Source organism: Polypterus senegalus, chromosome 14 (genome assembly GCF_016835505.1).
Source record: "Polypterus senegalus isolate Bchr_013 chromosome 14, ASM1683550v1, whole genome shotgun sequence".
Lineage (NCBI taxonomy): Eukaryota > Metazoa > Chordata > Cladistia > Polypteriformes > Polypteridae > Polypterus > Polypterus senegalus.
Genome location: NC_053167.1, coordinates 30498345 through 30525298, shown reverse-complemented (window position 1 = coordinate 30525298; position 26954 = coordinate 30498345). Strand labels below are relative to the sequence as shown.

General features: G+C 35.9%; 1 protein-coding gene across 2 annotated transcripts in view; it reads right to left on the bottom strand.

The window, feature by feature from the left end:
* Positions 1-26461, bottom strand: part of LOC120514202 (cadherin-like protein 26) — a 67134-nt gene extending 40673 nt beyond the window's left edge. Inside the window, exons 1-2 of one of the 2 annotated variants that reach the window (XM_039734435.1) lie at positions 26236-26461; positions 12343-12447 (exon numbers count right to left, since the gene is read on the bottom strand). In XM_039734435.1, the coding sequence (XP_039590369.1) occupies positions 12343-12447; positions 26236-26274 (144 nt within the window). In that variant the 5' untranslated portion in view covers positions 26275-26461. The remainder of the gene's footprint in view (positions 1-12342; positions 12448-26235) is intronic. The other variant, XM_039734434.1, reaches the window with a different exon arrangement.
* Positions 26462-26954: the final 493 nt, after the last annotated feature.

Sequence of the window (26954 nt, the reverse complement as noted above, 5' to 3'; positions counted from 1 at the left end):
AGTAAAAGGTGACAAGAGAGGGGTTGGGAGCATGTACCACACCACCAGGATTGGGACCCAAGTGCAGTGGGTGACAACTCGGCAGCACACTGGAACAATGTGAGGTTTTTCACAGTGGCAGAAATGCCAATCCTGCCACCAACTCCCAAGTTTTCCCTGCAGGCGGAAGGACCTGCTTGCAGGGCTGGATGCAGATTAACATCATACCCCGGACTAAGCAATTGCAGGTTAAGGGCCTTGCTCAAGGGTCCAACAGAGCAGAGTCACTTCTGTCGTTTATGGGATTTGAACTGGCATCCTTCCAATTGCCAGCACAGATCCTTAGCCTCAGAGCCACCACTCTTCTAGGGTGAAGGCTGTCCCAAAAACATTAAACGCTATGCAGGAATCAAACCTTGGGTGGGCTGCCTGCCAGTCCTTTGCAGTGGAAAGGTTCTGTTCTGTTAACTAAATGCAGCAAGTCACTTATAGTCATTTAAAGTAGATCATGTAGAATATAAGTTATATTCAGTATATCAGTTTTGCTTTTAAATTAATCTTAAGATTAAAAAGATTAGTCTTTTTGAAACAGAGTAGCAGAAAAGGCTGTTAAACAAAAAAAAAGTTTCTCATCCTAAAAATGTAGCTTTCATTGTATGGGTTTCCTAACTTCCACATTTCATTAATTATGTAATTCTATGCAAAATTGGCTCAGAAATGTTTGAAATTGTAACAAGCACACATGCAATTGAATTTGCTTGCTGCTGACCCAATGATGCAGGAGCAATTGGCTCACTCCCTGCCTTTTACAGGAAATTTGCAAGTATCTTTTACTAATGAAGTATCATTTACTATAATTACAAAGTAATATTCTTAACCCCATCATTGGGAACCAAATGTAAGGATCTGATAATTAAGAACCAGTATGATGTAAAACAAGGTTAGCCTTGAGCTCTAAGTCCTGTTGGGGACACAATGCTTGAAGCGAGCCTGCAATCTGCTCAATGTTTAGTAATGCTTTGCCGTGACATGAGATAATTAATTACTGTCAACACCTTATATTTTTAATGCTGCAAACACTCTAAACACCCTCCGGCATGTTGGCACTATAAGAGTATTTTCTGGCTGCTGTACAGAAAGTACATTTTTAAAAAGGTTTGTTGCCTTTATCAAGCTCACCTATAAAGACAAGATCAGGCACGGTCAGCAAATTTCCAAAATAATCCTCACTGCTAGAAAATGTCCTTTCCTTGTACATCAGCTGTTTTGAAATATGGCATAGCTGTTGTACAAACGCTGTACTAAGAACTTTTCCAAAAGATGGACAAACCTTTCCAAGGCTTCACTCAATTCTCATTGAGGGTTTCCATATTTTATCGTTCATAGAGAGAAGTAAATAGACTCACTAGCATCAAGTACTTTTGGCTAATGAATTATTCAGCAGAAGTGTGTCAAGAAGTACAGGGTGGGCCATTTATATGGATACATCTTAATAAAATGGGAATGGTTGGTGATATTAACTTCCTGTTTGTGGCACATTAGTGCGAGGGGGGAAACTTTTCAAAAAAATCAAGCACACCATTGTTTTTCTTGTGAAATTCCCAATAAGTTTGATGTGTCACATGACCCTCTTCCTATTGAAAAAACAAAAGTTGGATCCAAAATGGCCGACTTCAAAATGGCCACCATGGTCACCACCCATCTTGAAAAGTTTCCCCACTCACATATACTAATGTACCACAAACAGGAAGTTAATATCACCAACCATTCCCATTTTATTAAGGTGTATCCATATAAATGGCCCACCCTGTACTACCGGGGCTCCTTGATACCAACAGCAATATGTCTACATAATGCCTCACTGGGACTGTTCCTTTTATCTTTGGCCAAGTTAGAAGCTCCCTTTCTTTTTAGTTATCCATGTGTGTATTTGTTTGTTATATTATTTATGGAGTTTATGTAAAAAGCCAGATTTCCCCCTTGGGACAAATACAGATCAATCAACCTATCTATCTTTATTTGTCTCCAGAAGAAAATTAAGAGTTATGTACAACAGAAATACGTACTGATTTTTAAAAACCAGATGACCCTGTGCCATGAATATGCATTTGGGAATGTTTACTTTCACATTTCCTTAGATTATTTTATTAATTATGCCATCATTATTCCAACACAGTTTTGTTAAATGTTTTGATTTGGGCTCCAATACTTTCACAACTTTATTCCCTGGCCATATTGTGTTTGCACTAAATCTCATTTTCAAGCAAGTGATCTGACTACTGTCACTTTCTGTTTTAGACAACTGAACTTATCTCTCAATATTTTAATAAAGCAACTATTTAATAATAACACACAGAGATATACAGTAAAGACTTTCTGGTTGGTTGCTGAATACAGTATTATTTACTTTGATTGGCTATGTTAGAAAACATAAGAGTTTACTTGGGCCCAAAAACTCAGCAGCTCAAACTTTATTACAGGGCCACATCCCTGTCCATGATATGCAGGTTTCATTTAAGTGAAGAACTCCACTTGATAGTGTGTCCTGGAGCCTCCCCAAAATTAGATGAACACAGGAAATAATTTGCATAACAAATTATATAAATCACAGCCCCTCCCTGCTTATTTGTTAGATAGCTAATTTCTAAGATATTTAAAATTCTTATCCAGAAATGGTGCTCTGGTAGGCTCTGGTAATTCTAGTGTTAAGGACATCTTTCCAGCTGGTCCACTGGTTCTACACTGAATACACATCATTCTATTTACCTCAGAATTTTCTATTCCAATCTCAAGTCCTGTAAATCAAGTTCCATGAAACTTCACCTTTCTAATGATGATATTTAAAAGGTGCTCTGTTAGAAATTATATTAAGGTACTTTTTGCCATCTTCACACAGGTTTATGATAATGTAAAACACAAACAAGACATAAGGAACACTTAAGTCCTCCACTAACATAATTCCATTTTGCAACACCCACTCCCACCGATTAATAAAACAGTACTCAACATATCTTTAAAGGCATCTATTCAAGGAAATCTAAAAAGTGAACCATCACCCGGAATGCAAACATGTGGGTTTTGATCTCGTAAGGAAATATGCTCTTAATTATTGTGAAATACTGATTGAATCCTGATTCATCTTATAGTCATGATACCTTTCTTTCTGTGCAGATGTAAAACATGGTGCTCAGAAAGCATTTCAGACTACTGAAGGCATACTATCAGGACTATGTAATAGATTTAATATTATGGAGAAGGACATCATAATAATATCAGGGTCTACAATCAGACAGACGCAACACATACTGTGGATTTGATTTTTCACTAGTCAAGAAAAGTAAGGGAAGACCTACAAAAATATCCTGAATGCTAACGCTTGTATATACAATAAAGACACCATCTTTTGGGAAGTCTTTCTTCTGGATTGTTACAGAAAGAATTGATTGGAAAGATTCTTGTACTTTGATATTAAGGTAATGTTGTTCTAATATAAAATCAAATTGAGATTAAAATAAAAGTAGTCACTGTGTTACAATTCATTCTACCAATCGTGAATCATCCATTTTATATGGCTATACCTGCCCAACTGGTAAATAGTCTATGGATCTTAAAATACGGTCTACTCAGCCATTTTAGACTCGCTGACAATGGTGAAGAATGGCTAGTCTTCTGCCAATATAGGTGCTTGTGAGGAGAGCACAATAATGCCAGGGACTTATAATATTTATAAATATTATAAATTATATTATATCTATTATAAATATTAATAATCTATCTATCTATCTATTTTAATGCGCACAAGTATTTTTCCTGGCCTACAACTAGACAACAAAAGCTAAAGCTGCTATTTCTGGAGGTAATATTCCCCGGTCACATAATGCACAGTGTTTTTAGGTCAAAGTAATCCCCGCTCTACTAGATGAAAATCTGCTTAATTCTCAAACACAATAAAATGCCACAAATGACTATGCATGAAATGACAAAGCTCAAAAAAGTGTATAATACGTCATTACTAGTTATGAACATTCATGCCTTGAATCAGTAACGTGTACCTTGCCTATTAAACGTGACTGGCATGTGATTTCTATTTTTGGGGAATTTTTTATAACTGTGGTTTCTATTTTTCTGATAAATTACATCAGACATCTTAACTAGGACTGAAAGTGTCCTGTGAAGCTGTTTTTAGATTGAAAAGATGTTACATTTTAAACTTTTGTCCACAAAATTGTACACATCAAAAAGTCACAGTCCTCTGCTAATCCTTATAAAGCCCGGGTAAGAATTCCAAGGAAAATGAAATGTGTTTTTCCTTCACTTTTGATTATGTGTGGTTTGCTTTTCACTTCTATCTATACTACCATATCCGAATGCAGGAGGGAACTACAACTCTGGGAGCAGGAATGCAACAACTAGAGAGCTCTTCCTTACTCATAAGCATGTAAACTTTATCACTGTTTACTGTAACAATACTTACAAAATTATGCAAATTATTCAGATTTCCATTAAAAGATGAGTATTCGATGCATTATGTAAAGAACATAATGTTCCATAGGATGCTTTACTGTTTACTTGTTGTGTTTAAGGAAGACATGTCTTTCTCAGAAGACAATGAATCCACTGGATTAAAGCTACACAATGAGCTGATGAAGTTGAGCTGCAGTGTGGTTCAAATGAAGTCATGAACATCTCCATGACTAAAACTGTTGGATGATTATGTGTTGTGATAAAATGTCAACACCAATTAATCACACTGATGAGCTAATTTGGAGATGAAGCAATAAAATATAAAATGTATACATGATATCTATTAAAGTCTTTGGAGTAATGCATCTTGGTGTCTACTCTATTAACAGCTTAAATAAATGTTTTTTATGTATTCATTATGTGCATATTTTAATTCAATTTACCAAATTAGATTAGATTTGATATACTTTACTATTCCCCCAAAGGGAAATTAAGAATCAAATTCTTCAATGAAAACAACAACTTTAACAAAGTAGCTCATCTTAACAGTCAATGTGATTCTTTCAAAGGAAGTGTTGTTTAAAATGTTTCATAAAATAGAAAAGAATTTGCATGGTCACTGCTCCTTAACTAAAAAAAAATAAATAAAAACGTCATCTCTAGCAGGCTTCAGCAGGCTTGTACACGCTCCCTGCCATGAGTCACTTCAGATGCGGGATACGGTTTGAATGTGGAGAAAATGTTGACATCAAAGGTCAAGATAAAAACATACAAATGGCTAACACTGGACACAAAGCAATAACACATAATGGCACTAATCAAGTTCATTGACCAGTATATCACAGCAACTAGTCTGATTCCAAGGTGAACCTTTTCAGTTTAAGCAAACGGAGATTAATAAATGGCATGATTAAAGTGTTCAAAATTATGAAAGGAATTAGTACAGTGGATCCAGGCTGTTCCTTTAAAATGAGTTCAACAAAAACATAGGGATGTTTAGAAACTTGTTGAAAGTAAATTCCGTACAAATGTTAGAAGATTTACACACACATGGAATAATTTAGCAGTTAGACTGGATGTTGGAGGAATTAGGTGGATAGGACTGGCAAGTTTTGTTGAGCTGGATTGCCTGTCATGTTCTGCAATGCAGCCTTGTCTGGTGGTGTTCTCCACTTCATGTTAGAATGTGAGGGAACCCAAGGAAATGTCTCCAGTAGTTCTCAGAACGTGAACTGAGAAGACTGCCAACAGATAAAACAGAGTTTTCCTAAGCTAGGAGAATGATTGAGCAGTTTTAGCCTCTGACCTACTATCCTTTGATTGTTTGTTAGATTGCCAGTTCACTATTAAAGTTTAGGATGCAAAAGGAATTTCAAATAGGAGACAATCAAATTTACACAGAGTCCCATTAAGAAGAAGAAATCTAGTTGAGTGAGACTTTCTAGAGAGATCTAAAAAAAAATGATAAAAGATTACAATCAGCAAGTGACATAAGCAAGATGTCACTGGTGATAACAAATGTCAATGATACAGCTTCTCTATACTAAGAAAGGGTCTAATTTGTTGGAATTAGTATCACTGCCATAGGGGTGGACTCGTGTTAATATTGCAATCAATAAAGTACAAGGTCTGCAAGACCAATCGTAGGTGTGAGAAATTTAAATGGTTCCAGTGGCTTTGCAGCATGAAGTGAAAGAAAGGCTATAGGGGAGTTACAAAACTGAAAAAGCATTGTTTGTATCCTCATGTACTGTATATGGACTGAAACACAGTTGCTGGACTAACAGTTTATACTAGTGACGGCAATTCGAAATCCATTATCACAGTTGATTTATTTGTCTTTGTTCCTTAAAATGACTGCCTTGGCCCACTATCACCTTATCACTCATTGTCCAAGTGAGATAAAAAATTACTACTGCCATTCAAAATAAAACTGGCTAGAATGTACATGTGGTTTATTAAAACTGGAAAAGAAAATCTTAGAAAGCATTAAATTGAAATATACTATATGGCCTTTTATTGTCACATTAAATTTCACCTTCAATAAACATGAGTGCATGATGTTTAGCACGTAAACTCTGCACAAATGGCTACATTGGACTCCTCACAGTGCATTCAACAGTGCTGACATTCATGGAGTTAGAGCAGGTTTAATTAAGCCTGCGTTTGTGGGTGACAATCTGCCTCTTATTTAACATTCTCGTACTCTAATTCAACTTAAAATCTGGTAGCAGTGAAGACTCAGAAATGTACCTGATGGTCGTGTTCACATACTAAATGTCTCCTAATTTTCCATACTTTTTGAAAATCCTACATATAATTAACATAATATAAAAAACTGAAAAATGCACAGTTTATGGAATGAATTTTGGAAGTTTCTTATATAATTATTTATTGAACAATGTTGAAAAATAGGATATGGATTTCATACACCTGTATATCTTGATTTGTTGCCATTTAAAAAAAAATTAATGTTTTATATTGATTAACAATTTTTTTTTTAATATGCAGGGTTTCTGGTCAAAGATGTTCACGTGTTACTTCATATTCTTTACTTGGTATTGAATTATCCTACGTTCTTTTTCTCTTTACATTTCAACTCTGTTTAAACTGGCAAGTTTTTTAGAGTTAGTGTCTTGAATACTCTTTACCTGGGGCTCATAATTTTGCAGTCTTCCAGTATCTTTTAATTTTAGAGTGTAAACACTGCCAAGGGTTTATTATTGATTATTCATTAATTATTTGTTAAATACAGTGGGATGCAAAAGTTTGGGCAACCTTGTTAATAGTCATTATTTTCCTGTATAAATCATTGGTTGTTACGATAAAAAATGTCAGTTAAATATATCATATAGGAGACACACACAGTGATATTTGAGAAGTGAAATGAAGTTTATTGGATTTACAGAAAGTGTGCAATAATTGTTCAAACAAAATCAGGCAGGTGCCTAAATTTGGGCACCGTTGTCATTTTATTGATTCCAAAACTTTTAGAACTAATTATTGGAACTCAAATTGGCTTGGTAAGCTCAGTGACCCCTGACCTACATACACAGGTGAATCCTATAATGAGAAAGAGTATTTAAGGGGGTCAATTGTAAGTTTCCCTCCTCCTTTAATTTTCTCTGAAGAGTAGCAACATGGGGGTCACAAAACAACTCTCAAATGACCTGAAGACAAAGATTGTTCACCATCATGGTTTAGGGGAAGGATACAGAAAGCTGTCCCAGAGATTTAAGCTGTCTGTTTCCACAGTTAGGAACATCTTGAGGAAATGGAAGACCACAGGCTCAGTTCAAGTTAAGGCTCGAAGTGGCAGACCAAGAAAGATTTCGGATAGACAGAAGCGACGAATGGTGAGAACAGTCAGAGTCAACCCACAGACCAGCACCAAAGACCTACAACATCATCTTGCAGCAGATGGAGTCACTGTGCATCGTTCAACCATTCGGCACTTTACACAAGGAGATGCTGTATGCGAGAGTGATGCAGAGGAAGCCTTTTCTCCGCCCACAGCACAAACAGAGCCGCTTGAGGTCTGCTCAAGCACATTTGGACAAGCCAGCTTCATTTTGGAATAAGGTGCTGTGGACTGATGAAACTAAAATTGAGTTATTTGGGCATAACAAGAGGCGTTATGCATGGAGGAAAAAGAACACAGAATTCCAAGAAAAACACCTGCTACCTACAGTAAAATATGGTGGTGGTTCCATCATGCTGTGGGGCTGTGTGGCCAGTGCAGGGACTGGGAATCTTGTCAAAGTTGAGGGATGCATGGATTCCACTCAGTATCAGCAGATTCTGGAGACCAATGTCCAGGAATCAGTGACAAAGCTGAAGCTGCGCCGGGGCTGGATCTTTCAACAAGACAACGACCCGAAACACTGCTCAAAATCCACTAAGGCATTCATGCAGAGGAACAACGTTCTGGAATGGCCACCTCAGTCCCCAGACCTGAATATAATTGAAAATCTGTGGTGTGAGTTAAAGAGAGCTGTCCATGCTCAGAAGCCATTAAACCTGAATGAACTAGAGATGTTTTGTAAAGAGGAATGGTCCAAAATACCTTCAACCATAATCCAGACTCTCATTGGAACCTACAGGAAGCGTTTAGAGGCTGTAATTTCTGCAAAAGGCGGATCTACTAAATATTGATTTAATTTCTTTTTTGTGGTGCCCAAATTTATGCACCTGCCTGATTTTGTTTGAACAATTATTGCACACTTTCTGTAAATCCAATAAACTTCATTTCACTTCTCAAATGTCACTGTGTGCGTCTCCTATATGATATATTTAACTGACATTTTTTATCATAACAACCAACGATTTACACAGGAAAATAATGACTATTAACAAGGTTGCCCAAACTTTTGCATCCCACTGTAAGTTTAGCATTTTCAGTCATTTTATTTATTCTAAAATATTTACTTAACATTGTTAACCTGCAGTGCATATTTATTTGACAGCTATAAAAATGCTGGTGAAAGGCATGGTGGAGCAGTGGTTAGCCCTGCTGATACACAGCTTCATGGCACTGGGTTCAAATTTACCTTATTATAAATTTTGTTTCTCTTTCCTAAATTCCACTTTCGTAAACAGTCAATATAAATTGGTTTACTACTCTATTTTAAACCATTGTGCGTGCGAGTATGCATTCGATTTTTTTCTATTTTCTGTGATTAGCATTGGTGATCAGCAGGTCCAGTAGACGGGGTACTACTCCCAGCCCAGCCACTGTCTTCTTAATGTTTTAGAGGCTCTCCTGTTTCTTTTATATTCTAAATGTGTGTAAGTTAACTTAGCTTGTTTAATATGATTGATTGGATGTATGAGAGTTTGCCGTGCAAAACACAGACACAATATATATGGTTGTTTCCTGCTTTATGTTTAATTTTGCCAGTATAGGCTCTGACACCCCAGTTTCCTGTAGTGGATTAAGCAATTTTTATAAATGTTCAGATATCTAGATGCATATAAGCATAAGAAACATATACAGAAGGAAGCAATTTACCCTATATAGATAGACAGATAGATAGATACAAGTACATAGAATTTAGTTTAGTGCACCAAATGTTATGGATAAAAATGGAGCAAGTAATAAAAGCATTTAAGCACAAAACAATACCTTATTTAAAAAGATGTATAACAAAGAATAACATAGCATTCTCAAATTAACTAAATCTAAATCATTGTTGCAGGGGTCCAGCACCAAATCAGGCAGCACTGGGTACAAGGCAGGAACCAGACAAGGAAAGGGCATCAGTCTGTAAAGAGGTGTAGTTATTTTAAAGTGGAAATTCAAATAGAAATTGCTCCCAAAGCAGTCTGAATAAAATATAATAATGGCTAATGGGCTCAATTAAATCAAACTATGATCCAAGCCTGAAACGTAATACATGGATAATTTACCGGGTACTAAAGCGGGCAGGCAGTGTAGTGCAGCGAGTAAGGCTTTGGACTTCAAACACTGAGGTTGTGGGTTCAAATCCTGCTGCTGACATTATGTGAACCTGAGCAAGTCACTTCAGTTGGCTGTGCTCCAACTGGAAAAAGAAACGTAACCAATTGTATCTCAAATGTTGTAAGTTGCTTTTAATAAAGGTGTCAGCCAAGTAACAAATGTAACATGGTTTTTAGAAAGCTTAGTTCTGCTATTTTTAATTGCATCCAGCAGGCAAAGAAAAAAATTTGCCAAAGGGAAACAGGCTTGTCTTCATCTTGTTGCTGCTTGCTTTACCTCCTCTAATTTCATCACCCATTCCGACAGCTTATGAAACTATAATTAGTTTGACCCAGTAATGAAAATGTATCATTCTGATAAAAAATTAAATACTATTACTGGCAAATGCAAGATTCTATGTCACAAAAACAACATGCGTAATGGTCTAGGAATCTGTGGAGCATTTTCGTGAATTTTCTAAGAAAGCAAGTCTGTTACAATTCGGAGTTCACTTTTTCTAAAAGAATAAATATGATCTAATAGATTTTTAGGGTAAAAATAGCAAAAATGGTGATATTTAAACAAAGATATACTTAATATAAATGAATGAAGATAAATATGGCACCTTTTGACAAAAAATATTAAATGTGTACAGTGCAAGACACATATATTTACAACATGTCCTGAACATTTTAGAATATTTAGAATGGTGGTTGTTTTAATATACCTTTTATATTAGATAAAATGTTCTCTTTCCAGCTTAGAATTCCTTATTAAATTTATGTTTTATGTCTTACGTTACATGATGAGAGATGTAAATGTTTGTCATGTTTTTAGTGAGAGTTTCAGGCATTTCTTCATTGTAAAGGAATTAAAAAAACTGTAAAGACCCACAGAAATGAGTCTTGCCCCGCATGCGGTCGCAATTCTCCTTCAGCCAGACATGATTTGCTGCTGCGGTGTTCATATTTTGAAGTACTGCATAATGTCTTTGCAGATGAGGTGTGAGTCAAGTGATTTTAAATAAGCCTGTAAACAGGAACAGCTCATTTTTATTCAGCTCACCTTTTCATGTGTTCCATTTTTTGTCAAACTTTGAAACATATTATATACTGAAAATTGTAGAACCTAATTCTACACATCAAAGAAAAATCACACTAACTGAAATGGTTGTCTGTTCTCAATCAAACTGAGAGTTGCTGCACTAAATATTTTTCAAGAATACAATAGAAAATCATAACAAAATAAATGAACATCTTTTCAGTAGATATGACCATGAAACAATAGTCCGATAGTATCTGAGAGATTACATATTGCAGCTTGACTGAACTTTTACATTAGTATTTCGTCAAACTAAAACACTTCGAGGGTTACGTTTTAATAACTGTGGTAATCTTTCTGACTGGCTGTTACTAAATGTTTCCTATTTATTTAGTTTTCTTCTCAGTTAACTGTGGTCCTGTAGTCCTTCATACTGCTTCCACTTTGATTAAAAACACCAGCAATTTTGGCGTTTTAAAGCTAGTGATGAAAAACATTACATTAGGCGCTGTCACAGAATCTTCCGTAACTACTTAGCAGGTTGACATCGGAGAGCTGGGATGACCTTTGTATATGGTTAAATTCACTGCCCTGATTTTCATGCCATTCTTTGACCTATGACCTGTAGATAGAGACAGTGTTGATTCAGCAGCAATCAAGTTATAGATTACTTGTCTTAATAAAAACATTACTGCTCAATATTGCTTTGTGTTTATTGATTTTGCTCTTTAAGGAAATCAACAGGCCTAAAGAATGAAAACAAAAATCATTACACACCATAACAGAAGCAACAGAATCCTCCACTGTGGTGAACAAGCATTTGGGCCTGCAGGCTTTTTTGGTGAAAATGACTAATTTGATAACAGGTAACTTAAGCAGTCATTCTGACTCAAATTGTTGTGAAGTGTGCCCTAATATTCAGCCTGCTTTCAAAGTGAATAAGATCTCTTCTACAAGCCATTGTAGCCAAAATGTTCACAATCTTGTTGTAACATGACAACAACTGTGGCAAGAACAGGTCATTCAGCCCAACAAGCTTACTGTGTAATTTATTTCATGTCCATTCTGTTTTATGTGAAATCTGCCCTTACTTTGTTTAATTCTGCTCAGTATTTTCAAATGTGACATTAAACAGTGTGGGTGGTTAATTGATTAATTATCATAAAAAACAGTTACTGTACTGTTTGAAAAATTGCCTGCTTCCAGCAAAAACTGCATTGATCATTTTCCAAATTAAATATAAACATTCCAAGGTTTATAGAGTTTACAGGAAATAAACAGTAAGGCATAGATCATACAGAATGATACCAGATTTATAAGTCATACCAGTACCGAAAAGAGGAACAAATTAATATAATTTCATATATAAATCATGACATGAAAACAAAATCATGCATTTAGCTAAAGGTGTTACTTACAGATCCCACAGTATAAGGGAATGGGCCTTGGCTCTCTTCCTCAATCATTATGGAATCAATAATCCATGTCCTTCTCGGGCGACTTAAAGACTGTAAAGAGGATTCCTACAAAAAAAGTTCAGTTAGTAAATAAATGCTCAATCAAGTATTTTTCTTATCCAGAGTGTATCAGATTACTCTTTTACATTGTTCATGTATAAGCAAAAAGCTAGCATATAACTCTTCCTCATTTTATTTGCAGTTCTTATGCATAATACAAAAAGGACACAGCGCTGTGTAAACATCACGTTAAAGAGTGGCTGTACTGAAGTCTTTGACTACTGTGCCTGTGTCTGAAACATTTCTTGTAATACTGTATGTGAAAAATGAATAAGCTGCACAAATCTCATGCAAAAACAAAAACATACTTCTGCATTTACCATTAAAATAACATATTTAATACTTTACTTTTATTACATATACTTAAAGATAAATTGACATAAGTGTCTCAATGCTTACTGTACTGACAAAGAAAGACCGTATTAATTTGTACCAAATTTAGCAGCTCAATTACACAGGTCATAGACATGAAAACAATTATTATCCACATCATTAATTTTTATTAAAGAAATTAATAAATTATATGATTATTTACATAGTATAGTTCTACAGAATATGTACACTATACAATTACAATTACTATTATTATTGAAAAAACTGACCATTCACCTTGAATATCAGAGACCTAAGCCAACTACTGAATAAGCGTGCACGTCTGAAACGCAGTTGTGCCTCCTCACGTCACAGGACTTTAGCTGAAATCTGAGCACTTGCAGAAGTCACATTATTGAGTTTATACTCATAATTGAACCACTAACACTATTTAACTTTTCTTATTTTTGTTCTATGACAGAGAATTAAGTTATATGTCATAAAGTTTAGTTAGGGTCACACCTTCTACTGGACAGAGTTTTTCTGCTAAAAGGGTTATGTTGGTTCAGGCAATTTGTTTTCTGTTTTCTTGAGTTATGGTAATTTCCTAATCTCTCATGTTCATTCACAGGCTGTGACTGTTGCTCTTGAACATCTGTATGTTGAAAGTTTGTACAGAGGTTACACTAAAGCTGTCTCTCCTACCCTAATTGCCACTGAAGTGTTCTGAAACCAGCAGTGAATTGGGTGTGCATATGAGTGGTTCAGAGGGATTTGCTGTTTACAGTTTCAGTACACTCACCATTGTTTGGGGTACAGTGAGAACATTGTTTTTACTCTCTCTTTAGCTTAGCAGTAGTAACGTTAAGCTAAAAGTGAACAAAACGATTTGAACCAAGTTCAGCTAGTACCGTATCAATTTCATGTCTGAAATTTGACGTCATCCTGCAGAATTAGAGATGCTCATAGCATCATAACATAAGCAGGAGGTACTTTCGAGTTTGGACATGTGGAGTGGGTGTCATCTTATTCATCTCAACTGTTTATACTTCATTATTTTTAGGGTAATGATATTCAGTTTTTTAGATACTGTCTTGCTTAGGTTCTTTGTTAAAAAAAAAAATAAGAACCAACATACTTGCAAATATTCATTCTAAACCTTTACTTAGTGAAGAACATTGCTGCATATACAGTAAGAATAGGAATAGGAAAAGGAATTTTACATAGTAGAAGAAAAGCATTTGACAAGAACAATCTCTTATTGTATGTGTTTTGCACTTTGTAAAGTAATGTCAATCAAAATATTGTACAGTAGAGCAACAAAACAGAATTATTTATTCTTGTACACATGTGTCACCTGTGGAGGTCAAAAGAAGGATATTAAGAACCTATCAAAAATGGACATTGTGTTAAAAAGTATAGTTAGTTTAGGCTCAGCTGAATTCAATTTCAATTGTATTGTGCTTCTCACTGAGCTCTAATGCAACTTCACTGACAAAAAGCAATAACAGAAATATATAAACTGATAAAATATTTATATAAATTAAATATCCATTCATCCATCCATCCATTATCCAACCCGCTATATCCTAACTACAGGGTCATGGGGGTCTGCTGGAGCCAATCCCAGCCAGCACAGTGAACAAGGCAGGAACAAATCCCTGGGCAGGGTGCCAGTCCACCGCAGGGTTACATTAAATATATATATGCAAATATTTAAATGCACAGTAGATAAGAGATCATCATTATTAGCATATTTCAAAATAATGGGTGAAGAGGGTGAATATTACAGTGGAGGTGAGCTACAGTATGAGATTAAATTTAAGGACAATAAAGTATACTAAGGATCTCACAAGTGAAACAGTATCTTACTTGTGGAGCAAAATATTCGGTGATTCATTCACTTAAATTTTAAACAAGGATGGACTCTATGAAATGAAAGAAACTTCAAATCTGTGTCATGAGGTGAGAAAACTTTATCATAACTCATAAGTTAATGTAGTGTGGGATGCTTTAGATGGCTATTCTAGACAAAAAAAGACTACTAGGCAACACAGGAAACATATATGGGACTAGGGAAAGAAAGAAAGAAAGAAAGAAAGAAAGAAAGAAAGAAAGAAAGAAAGAAAGAAAGAAACAAAGAAACAAACAAAGAAACAAACAAAGAAACAAACAAAGAAGCAATTTGTACCCTATATGTGGGGATGTAACAAAAAACAGAGAAGGAAAAAACAGACGTAACACAGGCAAACACAAAAATCTTAAATAAACATAATTCCTCAATACTTAATTGATTTTTGCAATTAGGCCAGTCATCCATCCATCCATCCATTATCCAACTCGCTATATCCTAACTACAGGGTCACAGGGGTCTGCTGGAGCCAATCCCAGCCAACACAGGGCGCAAGACAGGAAACAAACCCCAGGCAGGGCGCCAGCCCACCGCAGAGCCAGTCAAACTTATTGAACAAAATTAAATAAGCTTAAAAAACAAACACAAAAGAAGATCAAATTATGTGTCCATAAGCACTTGTTTCCAGCTGTGATTAAGGCCACAATTCCATCACCTGACAAATGAAAAAGTAGTTCTAGAAAGCATTTCCTTCATATTTTATTAATTAATAGGCTGACAGGCCCTTCCATGGAAATGTTCATTCTTTTTTATAATACACACCCTAGTTGCAATGTTACTCAGTTACCCTTTATTAGTATTATTACAGGTCAAACAATTGGCATATAGCTATATACATTATGTGAATGCCAAAGACAAAATAAACATGTCAAAAAACCATAATAAATTGCATGCAATTTATTTCCATGTTTCGTAATTCTTTAGCACCCTGGCAACACTCTCAGAGGTGTTACAGTGTTATGAAAGCACCTTAGGTTAACATCCACCTATTGAATAAACACACACAAACAAGTACAGAACACTACAGATGTAGGTTTACAAAGACGCATAACGGGTAGACTACTTGCACTAGCATCTCCATTTAGATAGATAGATAGACAGACAGACAGACAGACAGATAGATAGATAGATAGATAGATAGATAGATAGATAGATAGATAGATAGATAGATAGATAGATAGATAATAATTCCTCTGTCACTTCACATCCTTTAATGATCATTTATTATATAAAGTCACTTACAATCCCAGTGACGTGACTCTATATACAGTATTCTCTATTGGGGTGATGGCAGATCAACAGACCCAGACATGATGACAGCAGTGATTGAACAAGCAACCTTACATTTTTCAGTTTAGCTGCTATCACTCCAAATAATAAGATTGGTAGAATGTCCTAATAATTTAACTTGTGCTAAGATTGCACAGTAACTGGATTGTCAACAGTAACATTTTTGCCAGTTATTTTAAAATTACATAAGCAGTTTGAAATAATTCAAAAAATGATTTAGGTTGGTTATGTGGAAACTATTCATACAACTGTGATAAGCAAGTCAAACATCTTATTTTTTGAAGATTTGTTGCCATCCATCTTTTGCCCAGCCTTTTTAATTTCCAAACCCATGCCGTTCTTTCGGACATTCACAATAAACAGTCATGTAGTTAGGTCTTTTGGCAACATGAAACTGGCTCCGTGTAATTGAATGAAGATACAATTCTACAACAACAACAACATTTGTTTATATATCACACTTTCATACAAAGAATGTAGCTCAAAGTGTTTTATAAGATACCAACAAGCTGCTTCCTCATACGCAGTGTTGTGCGGTTTGAACTGACAACTGTGTCGATTAAATTCCTTACTTAGCGTCTCCACCAAATGAAACTTGCAGGCTAAGTGCTACCATATACTGTATGTGAAGTTTTGCATCTGTCAGAGATTGTTACCATTAGGAGTATATGATGAAAGCAAAGGTGAATAAACAAGAGGAAGGCCATTACTTATTTGTTAACTGAAATTTATGCTCTTAATTTCTGAGTATTAATATACAGTATACAAAAATGTTGTACCATTTTGAGCTCTTAGTTTCATTTTCTCTCTTTTAAATTCAGTAACAATAATAAACATTTTGATTTGTCTTAATAAAAAACATTCAAGTAATTAATTTTTTTGCAGTGAGCTGAATTGCTCATTTTTAGCAATTTTTCCGACTCCTCTAATACAAAGCAAGGCTACTGATTCAAAGCAACAACCAAATAACTTAAGATGAGTAACATCACTGGAACAAACAAATGCTACGAATCATTGAAAGAAATCTGCATTTACCATTTTTAAATATAGTGATTCTGGTCAAAGGCTATATTGATCACAGGTTAATTAGCCCTTACTGTTATAATGTCCTAAATAACTGACACATTTTAATTTAGGTTTAGCAGATATAGTTAATATGTAGCTTTTCTTCATAACACAAGTATTGCAAAAAGTCATTTTAAGATAAGCAGAGTAAAATATACAGTAGACACTTTTACATGAAAGGGGGAAAGCATGTACATGACATTATAATAACTGCATGGAATAGGTCTACAGTATATCATATTCAAATTGGTCACAGATTTTCAAAAATAAACTCTCAACTTAGAAATGCTGTTTAAGCAGGTAGCATTAAAAGTTATTTGAAAGGGTTTTAAGAGCTGAAATATATTTGACTGATGGTGACTCAACTGGTTCTACCTATTTGATAATTAGGACTTGAATAAAACATGTAAATATCCATCCATCCATTTTCTAACCCGCTGAATCCGAATACAGGGTCACGGGGGTCTGCTGGAGCCAATCCCAGCCAACACAGGGCACAAGGCAGGAACCAATCCTGGGCAGGGTGCCAACCCACCGCAGGACACACACAAACACACCCACACACCAAGCACACATTAGGGCCAATTTAGAACCACCAATCCACCTAACCTGCATGTCTTTGGATTGTGGGAGGAAACCGGAGTGCCCGGAGGAAACCCACGCAGACACGGGGAGAACATGCAAACTCCACGCAGGGAGGACCTGGGAAGCGAACCCGGGTCTCCTAACTGCGAGGCAGCAGCGCTACCACTGCGCCACCGTGCCGCCAACATGTAAATATGCCTCTGATTAATTACCTCAAACACATGGTTAGTGTAATTTTGAGTCTGTCTTCTGTCAAACACTAACACTAAGTCTAAAGGCTGATTTATACTTGTGCGTCAAGCCAACCCTGTAGGCTATGATTCTGAAAGTACCTTTTCCTTCTGCATCATCGCAACACACTGCAGGCACATGCATTGATGCTGGGCAAACTATTTGTCCCTCACAGTTTTCCACTTCTTCATACATTTGCCAATGTTTACTGATATTTTGTGCCACAAATTGTCGACCAGTGTTTATAGTACTGTGATGGGTTATCTATCATACAGATGTGTATATGTTTGGTCTTCTTCAGCAAGTCTTTTCTTGATCTGTTCCAGGTTTACTTCTGAATAGCAGAAACAAATTAAAATGTGTTTCACAAAACATGTACTTTCCAAACTGGCCAATCACATTCAAGGGGCTCAATGTAGGGTCTGCACTGATGCAAAGTTTTTGAGGAAGTGTTCATCTGGCTATGCTGTACCTATGGGGGCTACTGTGTACTTATAGAGTAGACTCGACACAGAAGTATAAAAAAGCTTTAATTGTTAAGATTGCAGGGTTGTTTCCATTCTGTTCCATTTTAGTTAAGCCACTTTATGCATTAAAGGTTCCGATAAATGCAGCCATTATTTCCTGAGGAAGAGACACTTACATAAATATAAAAGTAATAATTACTCTTTATTCATCAAAATGTACTTGCAGTTTTATCAAATAAATCATCTTAAATCAGTAAATAACTCAAATGGAAGTTGTACTTTTGAGGAAAGCAAAGTTTGCTCTACTGGGTCAATAAAGTAGAAAAAGGTCCCACGGGAGCTGTCAAAGGTATAAATAGCAGGATCAAAACTTGCTGACACTACAGTTCCATCGAATAGTTTGTCAAATTCTGCTTTAGGACAAACAAATAGCTCTTATGAATGTTGGTTTTGACTTACTGGGATTCATTTTTGCATGTTTCTCCACTAGTTATATTTTTGGGGTTACTGTTTTTCCTTAATGTTATGACAATGACTATTACTCTACACCATTTAGTAAAGAGTTCTTCTTGGTTGACACTATTTAATGATCGTTTTGTAAGGCTGCAGTCATATTATTTTCTTCTATGATGCGAGTCGTTATTTACATGATCACATGGGTCACAATGTGTGCTATCATTGCATGATTGTTATAAGATGGTGGGGTGTTTAGATAAGTATCAAAGCTTTTGGACAAACTCAGAATATTTCACGTTAATTACTAGGTAGGGTTTCAAACTTTTAGTTTGGTTTTAAACCTTTGCCTGTCCTTTTTAATAATTTCCAGTTGCTCCTTTGCACTCTTTTTCATCTCCTGGTTATTTTTTAGTTTTAGTTTTTTCCAAGTAAGCACCAATCTTTGTAAGACATTTTTAATAGTTTTGTCAGTTTATGACAAACATTTTAACTGTCTTTAACCATTCTGTGAAAACAAAAAACTAATCTTACTCTGGGATTTGAAAACCAAACATTTATTTCCCTGCTGAACTTTAAGAATTGATTTAAAATTTCAAAAGTGGTGTCTAATGTTAAGGTGTTTATTGAGATATCTTCCCTTCAGGTAAATGCCTTTTATTATATAGATATCTGTGAAAATGTTTCTAGAGTATTACTAAGGGCAGGCATGTGGGAATTTCCAGCTGAGGACACATTTTTCATTTTATAGCTCCTTCAAACGCACTTAACAAAACTCTACTCATGAAAAAGTTCAAAAAGAAATGATCACGTATTGAACACTTAAAATTAATGCAGCATGTTACAAATTGACTAAAACTTTCTCAAATACAATATTTGCCAAATGTCTAAAAGCATTTCCCTGAAAGCCCTCACCGTCTGGTACACTCATGCCCCTTTCGCAGATTAAGGCCTTTTGATGGCCCCATACTTCTTCACGTCCCTCAAGGTTTCATGGCCTGGTGCACTCTTTACATTGGCTCAGCTCAGCCTGTGCAGTGTAATTTTTAAAGAAGTGATTCACAGAGGGCTATTTCAAACTGCTTCTTCATGCTGTGAATTTTAACAAAGCACATTTCTTGTCAGAGCTTTCAATTAGTAAAACTTGAAGCGTAATTTTTTGGAGGACCTGTTAACTGTTGGAGAGGGTAGTTTGTCTTTTTTTATTAATAACAGTCCATCATCAACACCCTTGGTGTAAGAGCTTTGTTTACTCTCTGAGAACTAAAACATTGCCACCCTTGTCGATAAATGTGTGCCACTTCAAGTACAATGTTCTCAGACTGGATGGTCCTCAGAGAAATCAGGGAATAAAATATATTTTTGAGCTTCATTGCAAGTATATTAAAGGTCCTATTACACATGATTTAATGAGCATAATCATGTGTGAAAGTACATTAATTTTACCATCAAAATAATACGAATACAGAAAAATCAAACAAAAAAGGAAATGAGTGCTGTAAAAGCCTAAGAGTTTTGTTTTGTACTTGGTTAACAATATTTGAACACAAATGTCTGACTTTTTAATGGTAATAGAGTGTAAAGGCCCTAAGCCAACAAGAGCTCACCTAGTCCATTAAGATACTATTGCCTGACTGGTGTAAGGCCCAACTGCAGTGGATGCCATGCTTATATATTTATATATATATATATATATATATATATATATATATATATATATATATATATATATATATATATATATATACTAGCTCGCTTTGCTTGCTTTGCTCACAGGGTCTGTTTTACCGGATAAACAATTTAAAGAGATTTTTATTTTCATGGGAATTGTTACATATGCATTATTTTCACTTTTACTTTAAATCTTTTGTAAAAAAATACTTCTCCTTTATTTTCGGCCCCAAGCATGTTTTTTTCTCATAGGACGTATAACGCTGCTCGCGTTGTGAAGGGGGTCGGCTGAACGCACGCTAAAGAGTTGGATCATTTGTCTTGCTGCTGCTGGCGAGCTCCTTTTTCTGCTTGTCACGCTGTGCGTTGATCATTTAAAATCCTTTACAGCAGCTGTCCTTTGCCATTTCACGTCTCTGCCGCTCGTGTTCTGAACGCACGCTAAGGAGAAGCGGTCGGATCCTCTGCTGGCTTGCTGCTGCTGCTCCTGGCCAGCTGTGTGTTCTGCTTCTCACTTGTCATTGTTTTAAGAGCTGTGAGCACATGATGCGTGTCTGCCAAAAACATTCCAACAACTGCTAGGTTAGATGTCTGTGAACTTGTTTTAAATGTTGTCTCACTGCCTTGTCTTGTGTGACAATAAAGTGTCTCTCGCGGGACGTCAAATTGTCTTCCGAGAAGATCACGTCTCGTCTCCCTATCAAAATTTTTTTTTATAATAGACAGATAAATAAACAGTATATATAGTATATATATATATATATATATATATATATATATATATATCATTCCCAGCCATGTGAATTTTTTTTAAATGCTAAGACCCCCTCACTATTAACAGTCCATCAGCAACTTCAGTAATTAGACTCATTTGTAAACAACACATCTTATTGTTTTAGCTCTACAAAAGCCTTACACATCTTACAGAAAAGATTTGTTTCATGATTTGAATCTAACTTCGTGTGAAACACTTGTTAAACACAGCTGCACAATGTCACAATACATAGGTTTAATGATATTTTAAAAAGTGGCAAAATTAACGCATATCATTTTCAAAGATACTACTTGATTTAACCATTACAGTGGTGAAGCCCAATCCTGTCCCAGCAGCCAGTGTTGCAAGGCAGAAAGCAGCTTTGATAGGATCACCAATGTGTCGAATGACCATCTCACACACATCTACAGTGACACAGAGCCAGCTTATCACCAGTTAACCTAACACACGCCTCTTTGTAGATGTAGGAAGAAACAGAAGAACCCGGACAAAAATACATGTAGACGTAAGAAGGAGGTGCAAACGCCACACAGACAACAACCTGTGTAGGACTCGGACCAAATGCATAATCACCCTAAATGGATAACAACATTTTTAAACTCATCTGATATGTAAAATTGATAACCTTATTTAAAAAAAATGTCTTAATAAACTAAAGTCAATACAAACCAATAATAAACTAAAATAAGTATTAATCTTACTTACAAATATACAGTAAACTTGTGTGGCATCTACCAATTAAAGCAAGTCTCTATGCACACCAACATTTGGGACTTTTTTTGCAAATTTGCTCATTATCTGCATTACAGTGTTGTCTTTTGCATTACCAATCATTGTTTTTTATTGCTGCTTAATTCTCATGAACTTTCTTATCACTCATTAAAGTACTGACAGTAATCCTTCTAAACTTTCCAGTGAAATCAGTAGTAACTGACAGTTTTAAAAGTAAACACTGATAACGTTCTTTCAATGAGCTGATAACAAAGCAATCTGATGTATTTACTGTATGTACACACATACACAATACTTTCTAATTATTTATGTGTGATCTCAAAGGTCATTTCATACTACTAATGTTTCACATTTTCTCTGTAAGGCTTTAAGGGGTATCATCTAACTTTTCACTCAAGAACATAATTTTTACATTTCAGATATTCCCTCCAGCACAAAGCCCTCATCTCATTTAATTAGGATTATCTGTACAGTCATCAAACCTGTACACTTAAAAAGGGTTATTTTATATTGATATGAAATACATGCGCATAACCTGGGGATTTAAAAAAATGTGATTTATTTATGTTTAAACAATGCTCCCAAATAAAAATCCTGCAAACACTTTTCTCTTTAATTAGCTCAGCTATTTCTTACAGGGACACTATTTCACAGACAGACAGGCACTGGTATCAGCAACAAGATATTACTTGGAATTACATTCTTGGCAATGTTTATATATAGTAGATTTTTCTTCCTAAAGATTTAAGCATATTTATGTTTCAGAATATTGAGTTTGTAAGAAGTACATACAAATACTCTGAAATCAATTTTGCTTTTTGTGCCTGGCACTTCCCGACTCTCCGATATGAGAAAACCCCCACATATTATATAACATTCAATGTGTCTTGTTGTCTAGTTATGCAAGATATCAAGCTTTTTCATGTTCCCCCTTTTTTGGCCTTTTAAACTTGAAAAAAACCCTAATTTTCAGGCCACTTTTGGTTCAGATTTCGTGCAGGAAATTACACCTTTATGAGAAAGTGTAAATCAATAGGTGTCTTCATCAAAAACGATCAGAAGCACTTGAAGTTGTGCATGACACCAGAGTTACCCGCCAATGGGACAAAGGGGGTCAAAGTTACTCCATTTCAAAAAACTGTTAAATAATTGGGAATAAGTAATATCAGCATGTGGAGTTTCATCCATCCATTCATCCATTATCCAACCCGCTATATCCTAACTACAGGGTCACAGGGCTCTGATGGAGCCAATCCCAGCCAACACGGGGCACAAGGCAGGAAACAAACCCCGGGCAGGGCGCCAGCCCACCGCAGAGCGTACACACACATACACACCAAGCACACATTATTGTTGACAAAAAATCCTGCTGCTGGCCAAGTGACTGCCAGGATGACAATGGTAAAATTGAGTTGAAAAGCTCTTACTAGATGCATTTTATTCTATATGTTGCTACTGCTACTGGCTACTTATTAAGGTAGAGCTGCACTTGACATATGAGCTAAAGACAACACCAAAACCATAATCGCAGCCTGATAAACCATAAAAGTATTTATACTATATATATATATATATATATCCATCCATCCATTATCCAACCTGCTATATCTTAACTACAGGGTCACAGGGGTCTGCTGGAGCCAATCCCAGCCAACACAGGGCGCAAGGCAGGAAACAAACCCCGGGTAGGGCGCCAGCCCACCGCAGGGCACACACACACACACACACACACACACACACACACACACACACACTAGGGACAATTTAGGATCGCCAATGCACCTAACCTGCATGTCTTGGACTGTGGGAGGAAACCAGAGCACCCGGAGGAAACCCACGCAGACACGGGGAGAACATACAAACCTGGAGTTTCATTTTATGCTATTTTGAGGATGCTAATCATGAATGTATTAATATTTTTGATATTTTAGTCTTTTCAGAAGGTAAAAAATTACAAATCCTAAACATAAGCATGTGGGGCATTGTTTTAGAATATTTCAATGTCAGGACTTAAATTAACTGATTTTTATTAGGAACATGACGTAAAGTGCCATGTGCGAACTACACTGCATCAGGCTTCAGCATGACGAAAGACATATTCTCATATTTCCATTTGTGTGGAAATCTCATATTATAATAAGGAAGATGGTTGAGAAACTGAAGAAACAGCCTGCAGGGCCAGCAAGTTGAAGCCATGAGACACAAAGTATTACTTTACAAAAATAATAATATGCGTCTTCGTAATCAATCCTTATTTTTCTCTTCACATATGAATTGGTCAGTCAATGCATTCACAATAATCTAATAATTGTTTTTATATTTTATTTGTCTTAATGGATGTCACACAAGTCACTATATAAAGTGGTTTAAAAAAGGTTGAACTACACTTTTAAAAATAAAAGTGCCAGAGTGGTTCTTCAGTGTGATGCCATATTGGAACCATTTTTGGTTTCCAAAATAGCCATCCACATGAAGGTTGCAGAAAGAACATTTATTTATTTCCGTAACAGGCTCCATACAGTAAATAACCATTAATAGATACTAATAGATTTGTGAAATACTAATGGGTCATGGTTTTAAAATGACCCTTGTTGCATATACACAGTAACACTGGCTATATTCAGGTTTTATTTATCTGGTGCTGTTCTCATAGGTAGCCTACCGTATATTAAAGACTTTTTTTTACATATTAGGAAGTTTTTCAAAGTACAATAAAACAACTCCATATGCAAAGAACACTTCCCAGAATGAAATGGTGCTTTGTCAAGCAAAAGAACCACACATTCAAGAAGTAGCATAAAGTTCCATTAGAAAACCAGGATTTGTAAGAGTGAAATAAAATAATAACAGCTTTTGACTTGCTACACCAAATATATATCTATTGTCAGATGCTTTATCAGCTGCGCTGTGATACAGGCATCCAAACAAAGCATATCATTATGTGCATAACGTCCATAACTGGCATAACCTTTAAGTATTTTGTATATAATAAACGATGTAGTGAGGTATAAAAAAAAAATTCAGCACTTTTTCAAAATGAATTAATTTAAGAAAGCAAATTACGAGCATAAGAATAAATATTCTTTGGAATCCTACAAAATTTCTTGAAATACGCGAATGATCATATTAAGAAATATATTTTTCCTTTACATAAAAATGTAAAGGAATGCATATTCCTTTAAAATTTTACGATGATAAAAGTTTGTTACTGGCATTTTTAATTTGCAACGAGCTTACGATCGGCCAGCGCACCGCCTGTATGCGAACTCTATGACATTAAGAGTGAAGCTACGAGTTTACGATCTTTTTCATTTGTCTGATTTTACATTACATTTCCCATCCATTCAACAACTTAGCTTCCACAGTTAAAGGTAAAGTTACTTGGGTTAATTTTTTGGATATACTGAATTCCACCTCTCCGCATAGCGAAGTCCAATTCACTTGGGGAGTCCATTCTGGAGCAACGGTAACGGAACAGAAGAGAAAACGAACGGTACCCGCTTAGCAGAATAATCGTATTTTCAATCAAAAATCTAAATCTGAAAATGGGTTTGTTCGTTTCTGATGCTACTTTAAATTATCGGTAGTGTATCTTTCGCCACACGTTTCAGTAGCATTTCCTCAAAAAAGAGTACAGTATTTAAGTGGACGATTATATAGGGCTGCAATAGACGCGATCCCACTTATATATTTGTATAATTTGAATGTAACAACAGTCTCGGACTCGCTCACATTTAACGTAAGACTTTAATAGAAACAATGGTTTACGAATTATCCGAAAATGCAATTAAATATCTATTTAATTTGCGTTTCTTTTTAATTTTATATTCCTGCGTTCTTTGTTAACTTTCTGATTATATTTTTAAATTTAACTATGAAGTCATTTGTTGTATAAGTTCGACTTGATTGTATGGAATATTATTTTCTTAAAATAAAATACATTTTAAAAAGTAGTACGATGTCTTTTTCAACTAGTAGTACTATATTTAGCTCTTCAGTCAATCCAGTATCAACTCCCACTATAGGAGAATGCTCCAGTCGAAGCGGAGGAGCGATTACCAGTTGGGCTCCTCGTGCTAACACCACGCCACAAACAATAGCCTATACTTTTTTCTTTGTTTTTCTGTAGCTGCCTATTTAAGTACTGTAGACATTAATGCAGTTCTGAAAACAAATAACCAGGCAGCAGCCCATCGCAATGTATGCTCTCTCGTCGCCTAACTATGGCAACAATTAATATTTTATATTCGATTTGCTCCGACAAAGGTATGTGTACAGGATCGCAGAGGCAGTCGACTTACCACATAAATCAGAAGCGTAAGGAGGACGAGGCTCTTCATGTCTACTCCTGGTGTGCAGAGTGCCGTATAGGTGTGATTCACTTCGCTCGAAATGGAGAGCAGAACGCGGAGCCCAACTCTATATATAAACTTTTAACTATGAACCTGTAAGACAGGTTTGCCGGAGTGACCGATCCTCTTCCACGGAGTTACCTGTACCAGGAAATGCTAGGCGTGCATGTTAAAGAGGTGGGTGGTGGATGAACAATATTTCATTTTCAACTCCGTCTCTGTCAGGTAAGACGACTGGCTAGGGTAAGGGTGCAGCTGAAACCTGTCAGCAACAGTCCCAAATATTTCGGAGTTGCCCTTGGGCAAAAAAAGAAATCTCCGCAGGGAGGAATGTAACACCAATAACCGAAAAACCAACATAACAGAGCCCCATTACATTCTCTGAAATGAGATCTGTTCTAAAAGCAGTTGGGTTTAACATGTGACGTTTTGTTTCTGTTTAAACAGCAGAGTTTAAAGTAGTTTACACATCGGCCATCAGGTACTTAACACTGACCTCGTGCTGAAATGCAATGAGTATAGGTAGAAAATGCTTGGGGGTCGAATCTCCATGGAGGTCAAGCCACAAGGACACCTTAGACCCAAACCAGACCCCCACCCCACCCATTCTTTGTAAGAAGTGAACTGATACTCTAGGCAGCTCATCTTCTTTTAGTCAGACTTTGTTT